General features: G+C 41.9%; 1 protein-coding gene across 3 annotated transcripts in view; it reads right to left on the bottom strand.

Annotated features, from left to right (window-relative positions):
- Positions 1 to 20,165, bottom strand: part of ITGB1 (integrin subunit beta 1) — a 45,656-nt gene extending 25,491 nt beyond the window's left edge. For 2 of the 3 annotated variants that reach the window (XM_070500956.1, XM_044761891.2), the window contains exons 1-2: positions 20,025 to 20,159; positions 1,819 to 1,885 (exon numbers count right to left, since the gene is read on the bottom strand). In XM_070500956.1, coding sequence (XP_070357057.1) covers positions 1,819 to 1,885 — 67 coding nt within the window. In that variant the 5' untranslated portion in view covers positions 20,025 to 20,159. Of the gene's footprint in view, positions 1 to 1,818; positions 1,886 to 20,024 lie in introns of all 3 variants that reach the window. The other variant, XM_044761890.2, reaches the window with a different exon arrangement.
- Between the last annotated feature and the right edge of the window lie 3,436 nt (positions 20,166 to 23,601).

Genomic DNA, 23,601 nt, shown 5'->3' with positions numbered 1-23,601 from the left:
CTTTTCATTTAACTCATATGACCACACTCATACCACCTCAAGCATCTTGAGTGGCTTTCCCTTCATTTTCAGTAAGTTAAACACCTAAAAAGTCCAGATCACCCAATCCATAATCCCATGATTTTTCAGGTTCTGTGTTCACAATGTCTTACGTTTCTTGAATTCACCTTAGGGTAAGCGTGCCTTTCATGTGGTAGGCACTAATACAGGCTGTCTCCAATGCATCTCTTCTGATTGTAAACCTAACGCATGCTCATCATAGGAAATTTGGAAAATACATACAAGCATAAAAAAACAAACTAAAAATCACCCATAACCCACTAAGAGATAACTACTGCTAACATTTCTGTATATTTCTTTCTAGTCTCTTTTCTATGCAGATAGATAAAAAATAGCAAGGAAGCATGCAAATATAGACATTATTTAAATGAAATTGAGGATATACATTTTGTATACTACTTTTTATACTTTATCCTAAGTGTTTTACTACAAATTCTTCAAAAATATGGCTTTTACTGACTACATATTTCATTATCATACCTTATTTAAAGTTGCACAAATGTAGATGGTTTCCAATTGCATGTGTGCCTAGTTCACACGTGCTTGCTCACATGCACACACAAACCCTCCAAACACATACATACACACGCACATATATTCTGAGGAACATTCTTATAATGTAAAACTATTTCTTTATCACAAATTCAAAGAAGTGAAAATACTGAGTTGAAGAGTATTCATGTTTTTAAGATTCTCAATACACACTAATTCCTATCCAGAAATAATATTCAAATTTATACTCCCACAAGCTGTACGCAAATACCATTTCACCACACCTTCAACCATGCTAACTACTTTTTCAATATAAAAAACCTTTTACTCATTTAACAGGAATAAATTAGAATATCAATTCAACTGTCAGTTTACTTAAGGTTTCATTTTTTCGTATTTTTACTGACCATTTCTTTTGTAAATTTTCTGTTATGTCTTCTGCAAATTTTTCTGTTATCATGTTCATCTGTTTTTACCAGATCTCTACACATGTTAATGAAATTAAACCGCTTTTCAGTTTCTCATCTTGTTGATGGTGTTTCGACATATAGATAATTTTGGGTTTTATATGTTGCTGTTGGCTTTATGTAATTCAAACTTATGAATAATGTCTTTTATGGTTTCTTTCTTCATGTTTCCATGTAGTAAGTCTGTCCTATCCTGATATCAAATAACTATTCTATGCAGTGTCTTTTTTGAGATCTGGAGAACAGAACTGCATATCCTTCCAGATGCGGATGCACCATGGTTTCTAAGAGGATTAAATACATTTTCAGCTTTATTTTTCATTCCTCTTCTAGATGATGCCAACAATTTGTAAGAATTTTTGATTAAAGAGCAAGAACATCTAGAAAGTCAATGGTTCCTGGTTTCATTTTTTTATATAGGGAAGGACAGTTTATAATCCACCATCTACACATTTACTTTATTTTCTTCTAAATATATTACATGCTTTTGCTTTCTCTATGCTCACTTAGACACTCTCAAAAGATCTTTCTGTAGCATACTCTTTTTTTCCCTATCATTTTAGCATTTTACTAGCCAAACTGCTGGTCATCACTCTTGGTGGCTGAGGAGAGGGGAGCCTGAGGAAGGACCCTGCAGGCCACTGTAAGGACGCTGACCTTTATCTGAGTGACACGGGGCCACTGCAGGGCTTCAAAGGAGCAGCAAGAGCGAACTGAGGTTTTCCCAGGAATCTAACTGGTCAAAAGCAATACAAGAGACTGAAATGAAAAGACAACTAAAGCAGTTTTTCTTTTTTACCTGCTTGGCCAAACACATAACAAACTGAACTGATCAGTCCAATCCAGAAAACCAGTTGTAAATTCATCTGAAACATAAAATGTATATCATATTAAGAAAATGAAAAACAAGAAAACACATTAAACATAAAACATTCCCACTCACCTTATCTTCTGTTGATTTTATAAAAATCATACATCTCAAGCCATTTCTTCTCCAGCCCTCTCCACACCTCTGTCGCCCCCCTCTCCGCCCTGGTTACCTCACCCTTCACCCGACCCCACTAAAGCAGCTTCTGTACCAGACCCCCGAATCCATTCTCGCTTCTCCAGATCAAATACAGTTTAACACTGAATTACAGTCCTCAAAAAAGAACAACAGTGTCAAGTATTCTCTGACGCCATAAAAGCGATGAGCATCTTCATCGCAGGGACTCTCTCTCAGTATCTCCTGTGGCTCCAGGCTCCAAACATGCGGAGCCAGAGGCCTCCGCGACCTAAACACGGGAGCGTTCACGTTCAGCTGGGGCGAACCTGTCCAAGTCCTGATGGCGCCATCCCTTTGCTGACAACTTTTCAATAGCTTTTACTTCTCCACAGGCTAAGATCAACATCCTACACAAGACCCCAACTCAGTTTTTGAGTTTGAGCTCTCGTAATTATTTCTATGGTAATCACCTTCTATGCATGGATAGTAAAATATTCAGTTCAATTCCTACAATTTCTAGATATACAAACTAAACCAAAAGAAAGTGGGGGAGGGGGGCATAAGAAGATCCAAAAGAGGGTTGAGTGTCTTCTAGACTCTCTAAAGAAAAATTAAGTAATATTCTGTATATTAAGCAGAATACTTCATACTCCAACCATTAGGTATATAACTATTTTCTGTGAATCAAAGTTTTAACAATATTAATCTATACCTTACCAGAGTTGGTCGAAGATGGCTACAGCCACAGGTCACTGACCCTGTCCCTTAACTACCTACTGCTCTTGACTAGTAGCCAGTCTAGTAAATATGCATAAATATCTGTCCCTCCCACAAGAGTACAATACAAAACAAATATCAACCAAAAAGAGGTTAGCCTTACTAGTTATCAAACAAATATAAATTAAAGCCATATAAGGTAAATTAGCAAGCCAAAAAAATGGGGGGGGGGGGGTAATTTAATCCCCAACAAACCTTACTGCAGATGGCTGAAAGAAATCAGAGATGGCTCTGTAAACTGGTATAATTAATGGAGGGAAATAATAATCTATATCAAAAACCACAAAAAATGTTTCTACCCTCTGACTTAGTAATCTAGGTACTGGAAATTCATCCTAAGAAAATAACTAAAAATATAAAAGGTGATACACACACACATGCACATTCAGTATAGAACTCTAGTACATTTACAACAGGCAAAAATGCAAACATTCTCTACCCAATAATAGGGAAACGGCTAGCTGCATCAACTTGATGGACTATTAGAGTCATAACAGTAATAAAATGTAGCAACATCATAAGGTTTATAGAATAATTTTGGATAGAAAGAAGACATCAAGATGTAAAAATAACAGTGTATGAATATATAAAGTAACCACAGTGACCTAAAGATGAGAAAGAGTTACAAGCCTAACATAAAGACAATGCTTTATTTGTTTTAAATTGTTATAATGCTTTCTTTTCGTTTTCTTAATAACAATTATGGCAGGGTAACTGGGATTTTTTTTCTTTCTTGATAAATTTCCTTTAATAAGAAAAAAAACAATTCTTTTAAAACCCTCTGTGTCTTCCAGAGCTTGCATCCTGGGATGCTAGTCCCACAGCTGCGAGAGGGTGCTTTCACCCAGGGACAGGTGCTCAGAGCACCCTGGGACACTTGCGTTTCCCCTGCTATTCAATGCTGTTTGCATTTTCTCTGTTGACTTCCCAGAGAAAAGCAGTAAGAATAATTTGCATACTCATCCACTTTGCAACTGTGCTCAGACCAGCAAGTTCTGTTATGCCACGAGCGCACAATTTTGCTTACATGTCACTTATGACCGCATCCAAAAGACCAACAAAAGCTGAGTGTCACAGAAGTGTCAAATGCCTGACAGTTCACCTTTTAAGGCCTTCCTCAAAGGTTTAATGTGTAATAAATCCAGACAGACTATAATTCTAAGCCATTCAAATAATGTTATCAATTCCAAAGCTATGACTAAAAAGGACCTGGAATGTTAAGGCTTCCGAGGAAATGCATGACTGTGATGAATGGAGCATCTGGGCAGTTTCTACACAAAGTGAAGAGAACAAATATTTGTTCCATATATGGACTGATATGTGTTTCTTCAAGATACTACTCAGGCTACTTTAGGGACCACTAGGCTACCTTGAGAAACCTTTTAAAAGACACAATTCAGAGACTCATCACTACGATAAGGTTATTGGATAGAAATGTTCCCTAACATTCTTAGGCTACGTAGCTTTAAACTATGACTTAAATGCTACTGTCCTTTTCCTTCTACAAACTTGACAAGCCAAAGATCAGCCTTCTGAAACCCTCATGCCTCTGGAAGAGCTCCAAACCCAGAAGGAGGCAAAACAAGGCTCTCGTGTTGAAGAACAGCTGAGAGAACAAGGACAACCGCTGAGAACTGCTCAAGGACAGATGTCAACTTTCCTGTGACTGGTCAGTGCACCGGCAAGAAAGAGAGAGACACTCATTGGCTAGTGATGTTGATAACAGGCCAAGCTTTCTCTCAGGGAAACAGAGAAGCCACAGGAGACAGAAGAGGACAGCAAGTAAAAATAAAGAAGAGCCATGAGGACAATGAGGCTTAGAAGATACAGTTAGAAGTGTCCTTGGGGAAAGCAAGCAGCAGAGAGCTGGATAGTAAAGACGAAGTGGCAGAGAGGACTCAACAGCCTCCCCTATTGATCCTGACGGCCTCTGAATGTCCTGGATCCTCCTGCATGCGTGTGGGGAAGAAGGACACACCAAGAGCTTCCTGTATTTCAAAACCTCCTAAGGCAGTACTTCTCAAAGTTGGTCTAGGTGACAACTGCACCAGATTTACCTGGCTGCCCACCCCAGGCCTAAGAACCAGTCTCAGGGAGTGGGGCCTGTATTCCAGGTGATTCTATGGCTGAGAAAAGGGGCCCTAAGGAGTTTCCTACCAAGAGCATTCCACATACAATGGTTCACTATGAGGGGCCAGCAGGGAGGGACGCCTTCAGGTACTGTCTTAATCCTATCTTGTGTCTCCTCTTCAGAATCAAAGGTCAAGGAATAGTTGTCTACACTGGTCTCCATTTCATAACCTCCTATTCCCTCCTCAACCTGCTGTCACTGGCGTCCACCTCCTACCATGCATGTGAAAGCACTCTTGCAAAAGCAACTTTCCAGGCATTATCTTACTCTCTGTGTTCATTCATTCATTCAAAAGTTTCTTAACTGCCTACAACATGCACTTGGGGAATACATCAGTTTACTCCAAAAAATGAACACAAAGCAGCACTTAACACATTTCACCATCTTTCTCGACACACTCCACTCCCTGGGACCTCAGTGGTTTCTCCAGACCTCTCTGCAAGTTCCCCTCGGCTGACCATGGCATGTTTTGTGCCCTATCTGGAGACAGAAAGGTCACTGTTTCGAGGAATTTTCAGTTCAAAGACAGAAATACAAATAGTTACAATACGATGTGATGGTTTCTACAATGTAGACAAGGACAAAGTGCAATGAGGACATCAAACTCTGCCTGGGCAAGTTCAGAGACTTCATGGAGATGGCCACATTGCCCCTAGAATTGCAGACAAATAGGAACTGGGCAGGCAAATGGAGAGGAATATTCCAGGCAAAAGGTTTGCACATGCAAAGCCACGGAGTCCTGAGAACAATTACAGTAACTTCTTTCCAACCTTATTTCTAAATGTATACATCTGGGTGACTCCTCTCCCTCCTCCTCCAACTGGAATTGTCTCGTTCTTTCTATCTTTACAGAAAAAAGACTAGAAAAAATATATTTATATGTTATCTGTAGTTAAATCTGGTCGGTGGGATGAGTGATTATTTTATCCTTCTAATTTTCTACAATAAGTATAAATTGTATTATGTTAAAATCTTAAAATATCATAAAGGCCAAAAAGAATCTTAAAGTACTTAGGAATTTCTGAGACTTAAATTCTAAGTTGGAAAATAACAGAAACCGAGACCAGCAGGCTAGGAGGAGTTAGGTTACAGAGCCTTAAATGCCATCCACACTGAAAGAGTTTAGATTCTATTCTATACATAGTAGGGAAATTGAAAAAATTGGGGCATAGTAGTAACATGACAACATACATATGGCAGAAAACTAATGAGATAGAGGATGAGTGGCAAGATAGGAGCTACAAGAAGTAGAAAATTTACCGCCAAGGTTCAAGTAAGAGGCAACAAACGTCTGAAGTCAGTCAGTAGCAATGGAGAAGTGAACACACAACTGAGTGACCAGGAGGCAGCAACGCAGCGTCTGATGTTGCTGAGATAAGGAGACTGAGAGAGGGAAAGGAAGCATCGCTAAAGAAGACAGAAGGAAAAGGAAGCTGGGGGAAAATAATGACTTTTGGTTCAGAAATGTGGAATGTGAAATGCCTGTGTGAAATCTAAGGAAGATACCTACTGAGAAGTGAAGACATATGCATCTGGATCTCAGGAGGTAAGTCAGGGTTAGAGATAACATTATGTAGGTGGCAACTGAAATTATGAAAATGGATGAGACTATGAACAAAAGACAACTTAGAAGAGAGGAGAGCTGAGGGCAGATTTGAAGAGGTGAAGACAGAGGAGAGAAAGAGCACTGGATGGAGCCAGGCCTCCAGAGCTCAGGGAGTGTACTTCCCTGAAGAGAGGGGCAGCGTCTTTTCTCTAAGTCAGGCAGGGGTAAGAAGCTGAGAGTTCATGCCTGACAGCCCATGGTTTTTTTCTGAAACAGGAAGTAAGGACAAGTGCTGGGAAAAAAGGAGGTGGGACTGGGGGTTGAAGAAAATATGGAAGATGCAATAGGATTACAGAGCACTGCCAAGGGCCCCGCAGGTGAGGGATACCCTAGTTTATAAAGGCACATTCAAAACACTCACCTTACCTGAAACTCCCTATTAGCCATCTGTTAACCACAGACCAGGTCTTGGTGTGTCTTACTCAGCTATAGCATCTCGAAGTGCTTGGTACAAAGTCAATACTCAAAAATTTTTGCTGAACGACGTTAATTTGTATGACATTTCTCTCCAACATTACTCAGAAGCCCAGGACAGAAGAGGTTCTCAGAACTAGTTAATATGCAGATCCTCTTTAAATAGAAAACAGTCACTGTAGATACCCTAGTGGTAACAATTTTCAATTCATTTTAAGTATATACAAGCCAACTTAAAGCTAGATTTAAAATGCCTCATGCTCCTGGCTCTAAAACAGTATGAACTGAAATTAATTTACATATACAAACAAATACGATCATAGGCACTGAAATAATTATTACTCAGTTATAAGGTGGTCAATCAGATAATCCAGTTGGTTGTTTATTATTACAATTATTAGCACAAAAACACAAAATTAAAAAAAAATTCTTGTAGAACTGCTCAAATCGCTGAGACTACCTCGCATGGTCCTTCGACTCAAACCTGAAATCGCTGCATTAATCCCTGTTCACAGAGCAAGTGCAGAAGGAAGAAGGCGGGGCAAAGAAGTGGTGGTGCTGACAAGAGTTAACAACAAAGGGGACAAAGTCCAGGCCTCAAGAGGACGTGGTGAGCGGAAAGGGGCTTGTGCAAACCAGGGAGGGAAAGAGCTGGGAGGTAAGACAGTCGGGTTGAAACTTCAGAGCCTGGAAGCCTTGGGTAAAAAGGTCTCAGTGAGGATGTAGCTATGGTAACTGTTTTAGCCAGGGTTCTTCCCCAAAGCAGAGCCCAAGACAACAACAGGTGTGCAGGCAGGTTATTCGGAAGGTGACCCAGGGAAAGAGAGAGGTACTGAAGACACTGAACCAAGAAAAAGGGAAAAAGCCAGTATCAGGGTACTCCTCTTACCACAGGGGGCGCCTGGGGGGTGTGACCTTTCTGAGAAGGTGTGACAAGTGTACAGAAAGTCTGTTCACAGGAGGGTCAGCGGGGAGAAGCAGGTTTACCAATTCCAGTCCCGGCAGGTAAAAGTTTGCCCCAAGGGGCATTAACTCAGGCACACTTCCAGGAACTAGAGTGCGTCTGCCCAGAGGCTGCCACCAGCCTCCGCACCCCAGGGACAGAAAAGAGGGCCTGCTGGAGAAGCCCCGGGGTGAAAAGAGGAGGCACTTGGGGCAAGACGCCATCAGCCAGAAGTGAGTCAGGCTGGAATCAAGGGGAGGCCAAGAGAACGTGAGCGGGACGGAAGAGGTCCAGTCAGTGCTCTCAACGGCCACTGGGGCTGGAAAGAGTCGAGGAAACCGCTGGAGCAGAGCGTGAAAAATATCATCTGCGCGGATGCTCGAGGCCCCCGAATGAAGGCAAGAATTGGGGAGGTGATATAAGCCAGGTGACTCACATAAAGACACATATACATATTTTAAAACAAATGTAAAGAACCCTTATTTCAAAGATTTAGTATTTCAGACCCATGTAGCTCTTACTCATCTACCACAGATGTGCACAGTTGACTTGCCATATGGTCATCTTCTAGAAGTCATTTCTTCACGTCCTCTGTATCTAGCACAGTCACAGTATCTCAATATTTAATACAAAATAAAGAAACTAAAGATAAAGATAACTGGAGATATTCTGAGGTATCCAAAAAAACAGTAAGCCTAACAATGGGTCGTCCCACCACTGTACCATAACACGGACCACAGAGGTAGAGCCTGGACCATGGAGTTGGAGTCCTGCATTCCACCCTCTGATCAACCACTAACCAGGCAGGTGACCCTGGCAAGTTATGTAATCTGTGCCTCAATTTCCTTATCTTTAAAATGGAGACAGGAGTACTTACCTTATAGGGGTTATGTGAAGATTAAACAAGCTGGTAAATATAGAACACTTAAAAGGACATCTGGCACATTGAAGGCACTCCCTAAGTGCTGCTTGTTACCGTTATTAAGACACATTCTAGCTGGAGCTCAGTAACGACTTGACTGAATAAAGAGGTAACTATATTTGAAAGTTTCATTTTCCATAAGAAAATTTTGGACTGATCTGCCTGAGGGAGACACAAGATATGGAAGAAAGGATAAGGTGTAAGGGTTAGAAATAACATGCCTGCAAACACTAGGTTAATGTAGATTATGACAGCCATTCAGATACAGCAAAACCCTATTTTACTGTATAGTAAGGTTTAATCAGATACTATCATATTAATAACATAAGTATAATTAGGTACTTATTTTAGGTTCCGCAACTGGGTAGGATTATTCTATTTAATGTGCTTTCTATCAATGAGATTCCTAATAATTTGTATGTAAAATAATAAAAGCAGCAAAACCTCAGTGTTTTGTATTACCACATTAGACAAAATACAGATATTTCTGAAGGCTAATACCACAGACCACCTCAAAAAAAGATCAGGGTGTGGACAGCATATCTAATACAAACAGAAATAAGGAAGAATGACTTGAGGCTTCTGTCAGGGGGAAGCAAACCTAGGAAAGGCTAAAAGAAACTGCCCTGAAAAGACATCTTACTAGTGGAAACTTGAATCAAAATGCCGCGTACAGTCTAAGTTCATCCAGGGACTGCTGCCCAATGAGGACCACCAAAAAGAGGAGGACCCACTTCTTCAATTACAGGGCCAGACTAGGCACACACCAGGCACAGACAAGAATAATACAATACACTGCATTTTGATGATTTAAGATAACTTGTAACAAAGTTATCTTGCTTTTATCTCAATACCTTCAAATGACTATAATACTGATAACAGCTAGCTATCTCCTCCAAGCAACTCTAAGAGGTTGGGAATACTATCTTTGCTTTACAGATGAGGAAACCAAACCACAGAGAGGTTAAATAACTCACAGATGGAAATGAAACCAGGCCATCTGATCCAGAAGCTGTGATCTGATTCTGTCCTTCTTTAAACTGTAACCTTTGGAAGCGTACTTAGTCACTATTTTGAAAGAAAGAACATCTTCCAGTGTTAGAACTGACTCAGAGCATAGATATGGAAAGGACCTAGAATGTTCTGTGAGTTTATTTCTTAGGCCTTCAAAGCGAATGGAGGCCAAGAAAAGTTATTTCAATTGTTAGATTTCATGAGCATACCTACAGGTTTTGTGTGTCATTCCCACAAAAGCATTTCACCCTAATACCATTTTTTACCATGTTCAATTTTATCTAAGAGGTCATAATTCATTCCTTGAACAACAAATAACCTTAAACACCCCCCACCCCGCAAACAATCTCATTTTAGTGATTAAAATCCCAATATGTGCAACTGTTCCCACTGACAAAAAGTGTACATAATTGTTTTAATCTCCACTATAATCTCATCTTTATTCATCAAGGTTAAGTGTGGTTTTATGTTCTGTTCAAACTTAAACATACACTCATTATTTTTTTTTTTTGGAGGAAGACTAGCCCTGAGCTAACATCCGCCACCAACACTCCTCTTTTTGCTGAGGAAGATTGGTCCTGAGCTAACATCTGTGCCCATCTTCCTGTACTTTATATGTGGGATGCCTGCTACAGCAATGGCTTGATAAGCAGTGCGTAGGTCCGCATCTGGGATCTGAACCAGTAAACCTCGGCCACAGAAGCAGAACACACAAACTTAACCACTATGCCACGAGGCCGGCTCCCATTTATTAATGTTTTTAACAATGTCACAACTCATTTGGCATTTCCTTTGACATTTATAGACAAAAATCTTTAGAAACTTTATATGTACTATATTTATAGAAATTAAACAATTACACTTTAGAGAAAATTTTAGAGAAAAATTACTTGAAAAAAAAGAGGTGAGTTACATTTACTTCAAGTTTTAAAATAAGCTGCCCAAAAGCCAAGTAGTACAAAAAGAAGTCATCCACAAGAGATTTCTTCCTATAAAATCTTTGCAGAAGGGCATATTTTTATTCAAGACAACTAATTCAATTAAAGTCAGCAGATATTTATTGCATATCTATCATGTGCCAGCCAACGAGTGACAAAGCTGGGATGTGAACCCACAGCCCAATTCAAAAGCCCAAGCTTTCAATAGAAGTAGGTTTCTAATAAGAAAGGCTAAGGGTTCTCACCTTCAGATACTACTTACAGGAGAAGAGAATCTGATTCCTTCCCTTTCTATGTCCTAACCTTGTAAAATCTTTTCAGCCTAATGGTGAAAAAGATTTGGATACCCACAACTGAGGAATAACATAATACTCCCCTAAAAATATAGTAAAGTTGGATTCACCTCAAGTCTGTCCCACCATCATTATTTTCTGTACCTGCTTTTGAAAGGGTAAAAATAAATAGGCCATTAACAAATCAGTATTTTAAAATTAATGTAGGGGCCGGCCCCGCGGTCGAGTGCTTGAGTTCGCGCACTCTGCTTCGGTGGCCCAGGGTTTCACCGGTTTGGATCCTCAGCGCGGACGTGGCACCGCTCATCAGGCCACGCTGAGGTGGCATCCCACATGCCACAACTAGAAGGAGCCACAACTAAAAATATACAACTATGTACTGGGGGGCTTTGGGGAGAAAAAGGAAAAATAAAATCTTAAAAAATAATAAAATAAAATAAAATTAATGTAGTCCAGAAAAAGAACCAGAGCCAGACAGAAAGCCTCAGTGATGAACACGCAGTTCACCCCAGCTGAGAGCAACCAGAAGGGAGCGCATAACGGAAGGAGCTCGGAGAAGCGCTCCTCCCCTCTACTCCATCAAGTCTGAGGGTGAGTTAGGCATGGATCAGCCAGGACAACAGCACCTTCCCCCTCACAAGAACAACAAGTAACACTCAACATTTTTTTTCTCTGGCAGGAAGAGGTGTGTGGTGGTGATCACGGAGGTGTTTATGGCCCAAATAATAAGCTAGAATGAATGATTAACAAAAACTTAGAACACAGATATGGAAAGATGAAGATAAGAAAAGATGAAGGGAAAAAGAAAAATGGAGGTAATGGGAAAAAGAAGAGGCTAAGTACTCCAAGGCAGAGACACAGCTAACGCCTCCTTTGAAGTCCTTTCCACCCACTGTGCGCGCACACAGAACAGTGGTCTCCACTGGAAAACCTCCTAAAATTCACTACTCCCACCCAGGAGAAAAAAAGGCTTTTCACGAGCACCCACTCTTCTTGCCCAGTTGCATATCAGCCTGGGGCTAACGGGCTCCAACAACAAAGGTCTGGCTGCTCCAAAGCTATAGGCTCACTAATCTGAAACCTGAGAACAGCTCACAACAGGGCTAGGTACTTTAAGAAAATGACAGAACAACAGACCGAAGACAACTTCATCATTAGTGACTACTCTATCCTCCTTCTCCAGGAAAATGAGAATACGGACGATCAATCGTGATGACCCACCACCCAGTCCACAAATGCGAGGGAAAGATAAAGAATGGATGCACCGCATGCTGTCACCAGAAAGCCTTGAAGATAAACAAGCTGGAAGTGGGAGGAGGCAAGGGTGTGGAACTGAACTAGGAAAAACTCTACAGGACAAAAAGTGAAAGGAGGGGAAGAATCTTCTCTGGAAATAGCAGAAAATCTAGAAAAAGTCATTATGCTCTTCAAGGAATTTAGAAAAATATCAAATAGAGCTTATCTTAGAGCAATCACAAACAGTAAGACCACAAAACTACAGGAAAAGTGTGCAGAACAAAGGAAGGAAATTTAAGTTGAAATCCTCTGCAGAACTCACAAACACAAGGAACAGAATCAACAGGACAGGAAGAGCAGGCTTAAGAAAAACCACATAGGATTCAAAATAATAAGTCAAGCCAATCAGAAACATGATAACACAGCCAACAGTGATCCATTAAGTAGATAACTGGTGTATTACCCCCATCCCCCAAAAAAGGTTGGCCTTATGTGAGAATTAAGAAAAAAACGAATAATGCATTAAATTCAAAAAATTGGGGATGGAGCACAAAATAAACTCAAAGACTGCAGAAGAACGGACTTAAAATACAAGCAGAAGAATAAACACTTTAAACAAAGCTATTAAGCGATAACATTAAGGGCTGATCCACAATGAGCGCGAAACGTTGCCTGGACTTGATCCTTCCCAGCTCCTCCTTCCACTCAAAACATAAGACGTTACCTAATAATTAATAGTTTTGAAACCAGCCTAGTGAGCTGTGTCACAGATTTTGCCTTTCCCTGCGAGGGGAAAAGAAGAAATTAGCAACTGTTTTGGTTGAGAAATTTTACTTTGGGGCAAGTTTACAAAGATAACTGTGAATGGAGCTGGCAAAAAAAAGTAACTATCTTGTTTAATGGTATTGATAAGCTCTTGAAAGCAAGATTTGTTCCATGTAATTCCAATTAAGGAGAACTGTAAGCTATGTTCCTAAACTGTGCAAGTTTATCTACTTTTTAGGTAAATCACTCCAAAATTCTTACTTGATCAAAACTTTAACAAATTTCAACCATATCTTTTGTCTCATCTCCTCTCGGCCCTGTAGTGCAGTCAAACAAGCACAGTGCTTGGTATATTTTAAATATAAAATAAATGTTTTAAAACCTAACTAAACACGGGGAGAAATCAATTAATTTCTCATTTCACTAGCAGTAAGCTGGGAATAACATCTACCTCAGAATTGTTGCAAGGATAAAATATGACCATGAATATGAATGCTCTTAGCAACAAATATCCTTATAGTGATCCACAGATCAGTTCACTTGATCATGGCATTCTCTTCTCCCTCTCCAACGCATTCACTGGTCGTAGGCTTCTAAACATAAGAACCTGAGTGACTGCTTAATAAATGGTTCTCCATCCTTTTACATCCATGTTTCTTTAATAAGCACAAATCCATTCCCTATTGTGTTTTTTCTTGTGTTTTCCTAACATAACATAATACTAAATGTGCTTTTTCAACCTATAACCTCCTCCTCCAATAATCAAATATAAGCTACCATCACCCCTTTAGAGAAGGACTGAAATCACAATATGAAATAAATCATAAAATATAAGATATTGGGGAGGTAATAAATTACTATTCCTAATTTCATAAAGAGTATGAAAGTTATTTACATATTCATTCAATAAACATTTATACACTGAAATGTGACTTCCATAATTCAAATGGTACATTCCCCATAAGTTTTTCATGTAAATACTTTCTTCATCACTCCACTGAAACTACATTCCTTACGACAAAATAAAATACTAATTTATCTTTTAGTTTTCTGACTTTTTTTGGGGCCTTCATTGGCTCTTCATCTCTTCGCCAACCATAATAAAGAATTAACTACTCCTTTCATTGTGGTCCCATAACATATTCTTGATAGTGTCCAGCAAAGTAAATGACAACCTCTGTTATGGTCAAAATATGGTGCCCATCTCTCATCCACATCTTTGCTCATACCATTCCAAGCTCCTCTACAAGGCCTTCCAAAACCACTTAAGCCAATGCTGATTATTTCCTAAAAACCTATCAGAGAATATTATCTGGAATGGTAATTCCGTAAAAATAGTCTCTGGTATTTGTTGTTTCCCTAGATTGAAGGCAACTCGTCCCAACCAGGCAATACACTCAACAGCAAGGTCCACATCAACCTCTTGATCTACACCCACTCAGCACAGCACTTCTCAGGTCACGGGCACTCAACACACTGAAGGATGAAACGTCACGTACAACAGAACTACTTCCTGACAAGGAGATAAGAGTAATAGTTGTGTCTGGTTAGCACTGGCAGGTTTTCGTAAAGCAATAATTTCACACAGCACTGATCCTCTTTGGCCATGATATAAGAAAATGGTTGCTCATGAGAGAAAGAGAAGAGCTGCACTCGACAGTTTGGGTCAAGCAGCAGCTATCCTTCAGCTCAGACTGAGAGCATGAGGGACGCTTCTTTATGGCGCAGATGCAGAAACCAAAGCCCTGGAAGGTGAAATATTCCAACAGGGACCACAAAGAGATTCAGGGGCAGAGCTCACACTGAAACCCAGGTTTCCCACCTCCAAATCCAGAAGCCGTAACTACATCAAACCGCTTCTCTAATAATGCATCTAAAAAGACTGAAGTGTTTTTGTCTTTACCTCAAACATGCCAATCACAGGAAGAACCCGCAAATATCCAAGTCACTCACTAAACTGTCACAAAAGGAATCAGAAATTCAGAGCAGAAATTGGGGAAGGGAAATGCTTTTCTAGATTCTTTTTCGTCCACCCAGCCCCTGACTGTTAAGTGTTCCCAGATTCTCTCTCTGGCCCCTTTTCACTCCACACACTCTCCTTTGGGATTTCCGTCTGCAGCCTATAGCTTCAACTAGCACTTAGAGACAAAGGATTCCCAAATCTAAATCTCCCAACCAGCCTTCTTGTTTTGAGCTCCCAATCGTATCCAACTGCACTTGTAGACATCTCCACCTGTGTCCATGGTCACCTTAAAAACTCAGCATTATAAATGCATCCTCTCCTCTCCCTCCAGTCAACCAGCACCACCCCTTGCGGTCATATTACCCACCCTGGCAAATGGTACCACCTAACCAGAATCCTGGTCACTTTGAGTTTCTTTCATCTCTCTTACCTCAGACACCAAGTTTTAGCAACCTCTCCCTCCTAAATATACAGCAGTTCTTTTACCACCAACCCAAATCATCCCCGAAACCACTGATCATCAAATCTTTTTGATCACTCACCTTTATTACTAAAAAAAATTGGGGACATACATGGACCCAAAATACATGCATATTTATTTATAAATTAAAATATATGTACTTCTACAGCAATATAGTAAGACATAATAAATCATAATAAAAATTTTAAACTTTAGAGCCAGCCCTGGTGGCCTAGTGGTTAAGTTTGGAGTGGTCTGCTTTGGTGGCCCGGGTTCAGTTCCTGCGTGCAGACCTACACCACTAGTCTGTCAGTGGTCATGCTATGGTGGCAGCTCACATACAAAAAGAGGAAGACTGGCAAAAGACGTTAGCTCAGGGTGAATCTTCCTCAGCCAAAAAAAAAAAAATTTAAACTTTAAAACAATGAGATTAAAAAATATGTATCATATTAAGTCATACTTTCTTTCTACACTCCAGTGAGTCATTTTATACAACCCTGGGGGCCAGGAACTTGCACTTTGGAGACTGTGTAATGAGGCTGGTCCTGTAAGTAAGAAACAGATGTACACGCAAGTGCTTGTGTGTGTCTACACACGTCCTACGGATATTTGAAGCAGTTTCTTTTTACTCACACACACAGCTCATGAGGAGATGATATACACATGTTTTAGCATATTACTAAATAGTTAACCTTCTCATCTAAAGCCACAAACCGAAAATACAGTTTTAAGGTACCTGACTTCTAAAAACCCACATTATATTATCTTATAAATAAAACTTAACTCTGTGAGTCTTATAACTAGTCATCTTTTAAAAAAGAAGAGAAATTTACAAGTATAGTTTGGCTCCTTTTGCACACAGCTCCTAAAAAAGAGAGACTTTTTTTCAACTAAGACTGAACTATTCCAAGGCTGCTAATGTCAGTTCCATGGACGCAGCTCCTTTCACCTAGGTACATACTGTAACTTTTTTCAGTTTTCTACAGCTATAGACACTGCCACCATTTCAGGACCCTGAAGACTAATGTGCTCTTCCCTACCCTTATTCCTGTCAACCCATCCTCCCTACCCCAACACTCCCACTTCCGCAACATAAAAGGACAGCAAGCCTATAACATATAATCAAAGTCAGAACAGACCTGCTAACACGACAAGAGAGACTGACATATTGGCACAGGATAATCCTCTAGGATTCTACCCAAAACCTGACAGATCCTAACTCTCCATGCAGACTGCAGAAATCTAAAATTTAACAGGCCATAGGAAGCCTCTAGAAAATTTAGCTTGTCATACGTTTAGAAATTTAAATTCTCAGAACTCAAAAGTTCTGAAATTTTTACCAGTTACAAGATGTTTCATCTCATCACTCTAGAGGGTAGGTAAGAGCAAAACAGTGCACTTACAGGATATTAAAGAAAAATATTTTCTTCAGATAGAATATTATGCTATACTCCCCCTGTGCTGAGAGTCAGTTTATCTGGCAAGAAGCCAAACAATAAAGCTATTGAGTGGCAAGCATTTCACAAAAACTAGCACCACATTCAACTGTTGGATTAATTTCCACTATTTTATAAAGTGACCAGATGTCCCCAGAGTTCCTCCTGGGGTGAAGAATTTATCAACACCAATATAGAACTGCATATTCACTCAGTGATGGTAATTTGGGGCAGATTTTAATTATACTGATCAGAAAGCTAAGAAAGCCACCTGAACGTTAAAATTACTAAATCCAGTGATTTTCAATATCGTTGCTGCTATACTTTTCATGTGCACCATGGTGAGGGCATTAGAAAATAATCAATATATAACTTAACATTCTTTTTAAAAGAATCAACATTACAAAAACAAAAGTTTAGGTCCGTGAAGTCAAGAGAGATGACTTAATTTGGAGTTTATTCGCTTTCTATTTACAGAAGTAAAGTATTAACCATATCCCCTGTCTTTTTTTTAATAATTTATTTTTAATTGTAGCAAAATACACATAATGTAAAATTCACCATCTTAACTGTTTCTAAGTGTACAATTCATCGATATGAAGTACATTCACACTGCTGTGCAACCATCACCAGCATCCATCTCCAGACTCTCCATCTTGCAAAGCTGAGTCTGTACTCAGCAACAGCAACTCCCATACCCCTTTCCTCCAGCCCCTGGCAACCACCCTTGTCCTTTGTCTTTCTGACTCTGGCTGCTCAGGAGCCTCACATGAGTGGAGGGGTACAGTACTCACCTCCTGGGCCCAGCTCCTCTCACTCAGCATAGTGCACTCCCCTTACTTTTACACAGCAGAAAAGTGGGAGCAATGGAGTCGGGCTTCTTTTTAAAAAGCCCTTTCTTGAAATGTGGTGTCCTCTAACTCAAGTCGAGCTCACCATCGCAGACAAAAGCTTTGGACTTCATCCTCAAGCATCCCATCTTTTTAACTAGCATTCTAATAACATCTTCCATTTTATACTGAATTTTAGGAGAAGTAAAATGGGTTTTCCTCAAATGCCTGTAACCAAAACATCGATTTGTTTCAACTTTTTTCTATTTATCACTTCATCATCTTCAGTTCCTCACTTAATATTGATCATGGAACCAAAATTACTTAAAAATATGAACATTATAGTGGGACTCTTAAGTCAGTCCTATCCCCTCTGGGCCTTGATGTCCACAAATGTAGAATGAATAACTTCCAACTAAAATTCCTTAATCATTTCTAAAAGCAGTCTATTACACAATCTCTTGCAAAAGCTTATTTAGTTTAAGAAAGATATCTAATCAAAGTTCATTTTGCATTTGTTATTTTTGTACCATCAAAACAAGAAAAAATAACAACCCAGTAACTCCACCCACCTAAGTATCTATGTGGGATGCAACCCAAAGAAACTTTACTAATGATGTTATCAATTACATGCCACTTTTTTTATTTTTTTCGCTTTTTGGTGAGGAAGATTGGCCCTGAACTAACATCTGTTGCCAATCTTTCTCTCTTTTTTTTTCTCCCCGAAGTCCCAGCACATAGTTGTATATCCTACTTGTAAATCATTCTAGTTCTTCTATGTGGGACACAGCACGGCTTGATGAGTGGTGCTAGGTGGGCCCCAAGGATGCAAACTGGCAAACCCAGGTGGCCAATGCAGAGCGGGAGAAGTTAACCGTTCACGCACGGGGCGGGTCCCAAATTTTTCTAAACCATTTTAATATACCAAGAAGGAATGAAAAGGAGTCAGTATTTATTGAGCATCTACTCTAAACTGTTTGATATTTTGCATTTGCTTTTCACAACTATACTGTAGCAAAGGAGGATTACTTGTGTTCAAACACAGGCTCGACCCTAGCTCTCCACTTACCAGCTGGATGGCCACAGGCAGATTACTTATGCTCCCTTTGCCCCAGTTTCTTCACAAACAGCACCTACCTCATGGATGGGTTCCAGGATTAAATGACAAAACACTACATGTAAAGTGCCTAGAGCTACGCAGGGCCCTCATTGTCGCTCCTATAATAATTATTACTTTTACTATTAGTGTAGGTATTCTCGTTCCCATTTTACAGGATGGGGAAGTGGAAGCTTAAAGAGTGTACTGTACTAGTGATCGGACCAGCTAGTACTAGGTTTTGACTCAAAAGCACAAAATTAACAAAATAAAAATTGCTTAGGCATTACATACTGGTATTCTTAAAAAAACTTGCTATGAAGCGTGAAGAAATGGCCCGCGGTGAAGCCGCGTCAGGAACGGGTCGGGCACCAGCTGCGGGGACGCCGGGAGCCGGGCCTGCGTGCCCAGGGCGCCGGCGCGCCAGTGCGGCTCTTAGAAATATTAACTGAAACAAATAAAACACGGGATGCCAACCCTGCGCCTTCTTCTCGAAGCGGCTCTCCGACGCCCCCTCTTGTTCGGGCCCACCCCGCGGCCCCGGCGCCGAGAGCCAGCCCCTGCCTTCTGCAAGTTGGAAGCATGAACAGTTTTCCTTATGTGGAAGCTAATGACTAAGCTCAGCGCTGCTCAGGGCAAAGGCAGCCCGCGCTCGAGACGGAGACAAAGAGCACCGTCCAGGCCGGTCCCCAGGGCCGAGACGGCGCGTCCCGGGAGGCCTGCGTCCGCTCCCTCCCCGCTCGCCGGCGGGGGGCACCCCGGGCGCGGCGGGGGCCGAGCGCCTGTCCAGTCTCCGTCCCCGGCCCCACAGCCGGCCAGGGCGCTCCGAATGGCAGGTGTCTGAGCGGCCGGTCGCGGCGGGTCCTCCGCACGCCCCCGCCCCCAACGTGACAGCGCCCAGGCCGGCGAGCCTCCGCTCGGCGCGCGGGGCGGGCTCTGGGCGCTGCAGCCGCGCGTGCGGGGAGGGAGAGGGCGGCGGCACGGGGACGAGGTCCGGCAGAGAGGCCTGGCCGCGGGCGCGGGCCCGGACTTCCTCTCCTGCCCGAAGGCTGGAGGCCGCCTCCCCCACCCGGCCCAACGCCCGCCGAGGTCCCGGCCTGGCCGCGCCGGGCGGCCCGAGGTCCAGCCGCGCCCCGGAGCCCGGAGGCCGCCGCCCGCCCCGCCCGAGCCCCGAGCCCTAAGCCCTGAGCCCCGACCTTCTCCAGGCGGCGTCCGGGCCCCGCCGGTCGCTCGGGCCTGCTGCTCCGCGGCTCCCGCTCGGCCTCTCCCGGGGGCTGGCGCGGCGTCCCGGCTCTCGGGCGCGGCGGGCGGTGGCGGCTCCTCCTCCTGGGGGCGGGGGAGGAGACTCGGCGGCCGGGGCCACCTCCCCGCAGGAAACGACCCCCGGCACCGCCTCCTCGGCGCTGCCCAGCCCGCTCCTCCGGCCGCCGCCGCCGCCCTCTCCCCCCGGAAACGCATTCCTGGCCCGCCGCGTCAGCCGCGCCCCGGGCGAGGAGGCGGCGGCGGCGGAGGGAAGGCCCAGGCCCGGACAAAGGAGCGGGCCCGCGGGGCGCGGAGGGCGGGGCTCGCGACTCGGCCGGGGCCTTCGCGGTGCCTCAGTTTCCTTTTCTGCTAAGGGAGAGAGGTGTAAGGCCCTGGTGAGCTGTCGTAGTATCCTCCCGTAAGAGAGGGCCGGACGGGCCATAGGGAACCTGGGGTGGACTCTCCTTGTCCGCCTGTCTGAGGTTCTGCTCCCCCAAAGCCGTACGTCTGTTTGTCTGACCAACCGCCCCGTGTGTCTGAGACTGTCCCGGAGCCCCTGCAGTCCCAGGCACATCGAGACAGTCACCCACCCGCAGGGCTTCATGGCGGCCAAAAACGTTTTCCTTTTGGAAGGGAGCTGGCTAAAGCCAATACTGCTTTTCTGTAGTGATAGTTTGCTTGGCTTGTATCTAGGACGAAGGTGAAGACTTTGGAAGAAGGTGGATGCCAACAAAGATGGGGACGAGGAAAATTGGAGAGAAAAACTGATGAGATGGGGAACTGCTTTTGTTAGATTAATCTGGAGGTCAATTTATGGGAACAGGGATGAGAAGGAAAAGTTTCATGCTTACGAATACAACTTCTGTTGGTCCTCACTTTTTTTAGTAGGTGGAGATGGGGGCTGGAGAAGGAACATTTAAAAAAGAAGAGAAACATTCATTATGAGAATGGCTAGCCACATTTTGATAAAAGAATCGAAACCTGTGCCAACCAACATCATACTGAAACCCAGTGATTCAGAATATGCTGCTGACAAGCTGCCATTCTGTTAGCAGAAAAAGTTCTGCATTGCCACCTGGCGAGCTGCAACTCTGTGGGGAATAGAGCTCAAATTATAAGATTTGTGAAACTGAGAAGTGTTTCACTTGGAGGAGATTAGAAGCTGGGATGCCTATTGAGTGCCAGTCTTAAATAAGAGAAAATAAAATAATCCAATCTATGGAAAATTTGCACATTGCTCACCAGCAAAAGCAAATCTGTTGATTAGGTAATCTGAAAACCTCTAAAGAAATGAGCATGGTTTTTCCTCCTTAATGGTTAACAGGCTAAATGATGTTTCTGTATTAGTAACCCGATTGTAAAGCTGCCACTAGCCCTTAACATTCTTGAATTTAAAGATACTGGTCATACTACTATTCAAAATTAATCAGAATTGGCCTGGTGTCACCCTAGGAGATTATAGTTCTAAAGGGAAAGCAGAATTGATCCAGGCTTGATTTGCGCCACATTTCCCAGAATTTTCTTCCGTGTATAAGATTTGAGGAGGCAATCTTTGCCACAAGAATGTTAGGAAGTTTACATTTGCACAGACGTAAACTAAATTAGGTCAATGGCGTTTTAATCATCTTTTTAATGCCAGTGTCAAACACTGTTCCAGGACACATAATTGGGGCTCAGCTAGTATTTGATAAATGAATGAAGAGGTCGTTTTGCTCCACCTCGGGCAGGCCAGAGCATTTGGCTAAACTGAAGTGTAAGAGTTTGCGTGTGGAAGTCATGAGCTCTGAGGAAAAGAGAAATTAAAGAAATATGTTCTTTAAGCTAAGCAGTGATTGGTCAGCAGTATGACTCTACTTGCAATTTCATATTACATATTAATCGATGGGCAGTTCGCTAATTATGAAATTTATGAACTCTCCAAACAAGGGTTGGTCAGTCTTACCATGCGAAACAGGAAATCCTAGTAAGTAGGAATAGTGCAAATCACATCGCTAAATCATATCATGATAGAACAGCTATTAATATTTCGAATTTAAGACAAATCATACTTTACCTACACTGTCTCCCAATTGTTATAAATTGTCTTCTGACATCTCATCATAAGTCCTTATGTCAAATAATTAAAAGTGGGCCTTTCCTTTAGTTTTGGCACCGTAGTACTATGTGCTCTTCAAAATGGGTCTATTCACCTACTGTTTTCTAAAGTAGTTTCAGAGTTGCTCACCAACAAAGACTTGATTGGATGCCCAAGTTCATTTCAATCAGTGTTTAATCTTTATTTCTATTTATAATTAAAGGCTAGGCTTACATAAATGAAAGGAGCCATTAATATTAAGTCAGGTACAAAAGACCCTAAAGGGTTCTCGAGAAACCTGATTATTTTTTCCGAACAGTGGGATCAGTTTGATTATTGCCCTTTAGACCTAGTAGGTTGTATTTAATCACGTGATTATGGAATACAGGATTGGGAATACGAATGAGTCAATGTTGGCTTCAGGAGTGGAGAGCTGTCTTTTTCTTGTAGTTGAGCACTCTCGGGAATATTACTTAGCCTTTCAAATATTACTCCATCCAGTAAGTCACAAACCATCCCGTGCTAACTCTTCAATCTTTGAGAGTGGAAACAACCCTAAACGGTATAAACTTTTATGGACAAATAGTTCAGTATGCATTGATTTATAAATCATTTACCAAGTGCAATAATCATCAGAGGGTAAGATCCCATGGGGTTTGAACAAAGGATGAATACCTGCATTGTGAGAATAGAAGTACACCCAAGGCCAAATTTTTTTTTCGTGTTGGGCATTGACTGAAACATTCTGGCATAATCCATACCAGATCATTTTTAAATAAGCAAGGTGACTTTGTGTCCCAGTAAGCCCAAGATAGCCCCAGTTTGTCTGTTGTCCAAGCATAATTATTAATAGCACCCCTCTTCATTCTCAAAAGTACGTACATCCTGATATGGGTGATAGATTGTGTGGTCGGTCACCCTATAAATTAGACTGTCCAGACAATGAGGAGTGAGAAGAGTAGTTTTCGAAATTCAAAGGGGGTGCACAGGACACACTGCAAATCAGATTCCAGGTTGATAGGTGAAGACTAATGCTAACGTCGATGATAAGGAAAAAAGTTGTGTGGGGAGAAGTGTGCTGAATTACACAGTTCCTGTGTGATGAAAATGCCCTACTAGGACATTTAATTAAGGAAAATCCTTGGAAGTAGCCTGGCTGATCAATTAGACTTAGGTTTTAAGTACCATTGTAAATGTGTGTGGTGGCTTCCAGAGCAAATTGGTTGACAGTAGCTAGGTGAGTCTTCAGCTACTTGGCTAAGAACTGTTTCTGCAGAGTGACCAAGACATTTTTTTCTCATCTGCCACCTCCAGCTACTTCGAGTGTAACTCCTTTAAAACATTAGAAAAAGAAAAAGATGAGTGAATGGGGATAGAAGGAATAGAAGTCTGATAATGCCCTATAATACCAATGTGGAAGTGCTTCTGAATCATAAATAACCTCATTCCTTTTTCTA

Source organism: Equus asinus, chromosome 29, assembly GCF_041296235.1.
Source record: "Equus asinus isolate D_3611 breed Donkey chromosome 29, EquAss-T2T_v2, whole genome shotgun sequence".
NCBI classification, from domain to species: domain Eukaryota; kingdom Metazoa; phylum Chordata; class Mammalia; order Perissodactyla; family Equidae; genus Equus; species Equus asinus.
The sequence above is the reverse complement of the archived record's forward strand: the minus strand, read 5'-3'. Positions and strand labels throughout refer to the sequence as shown.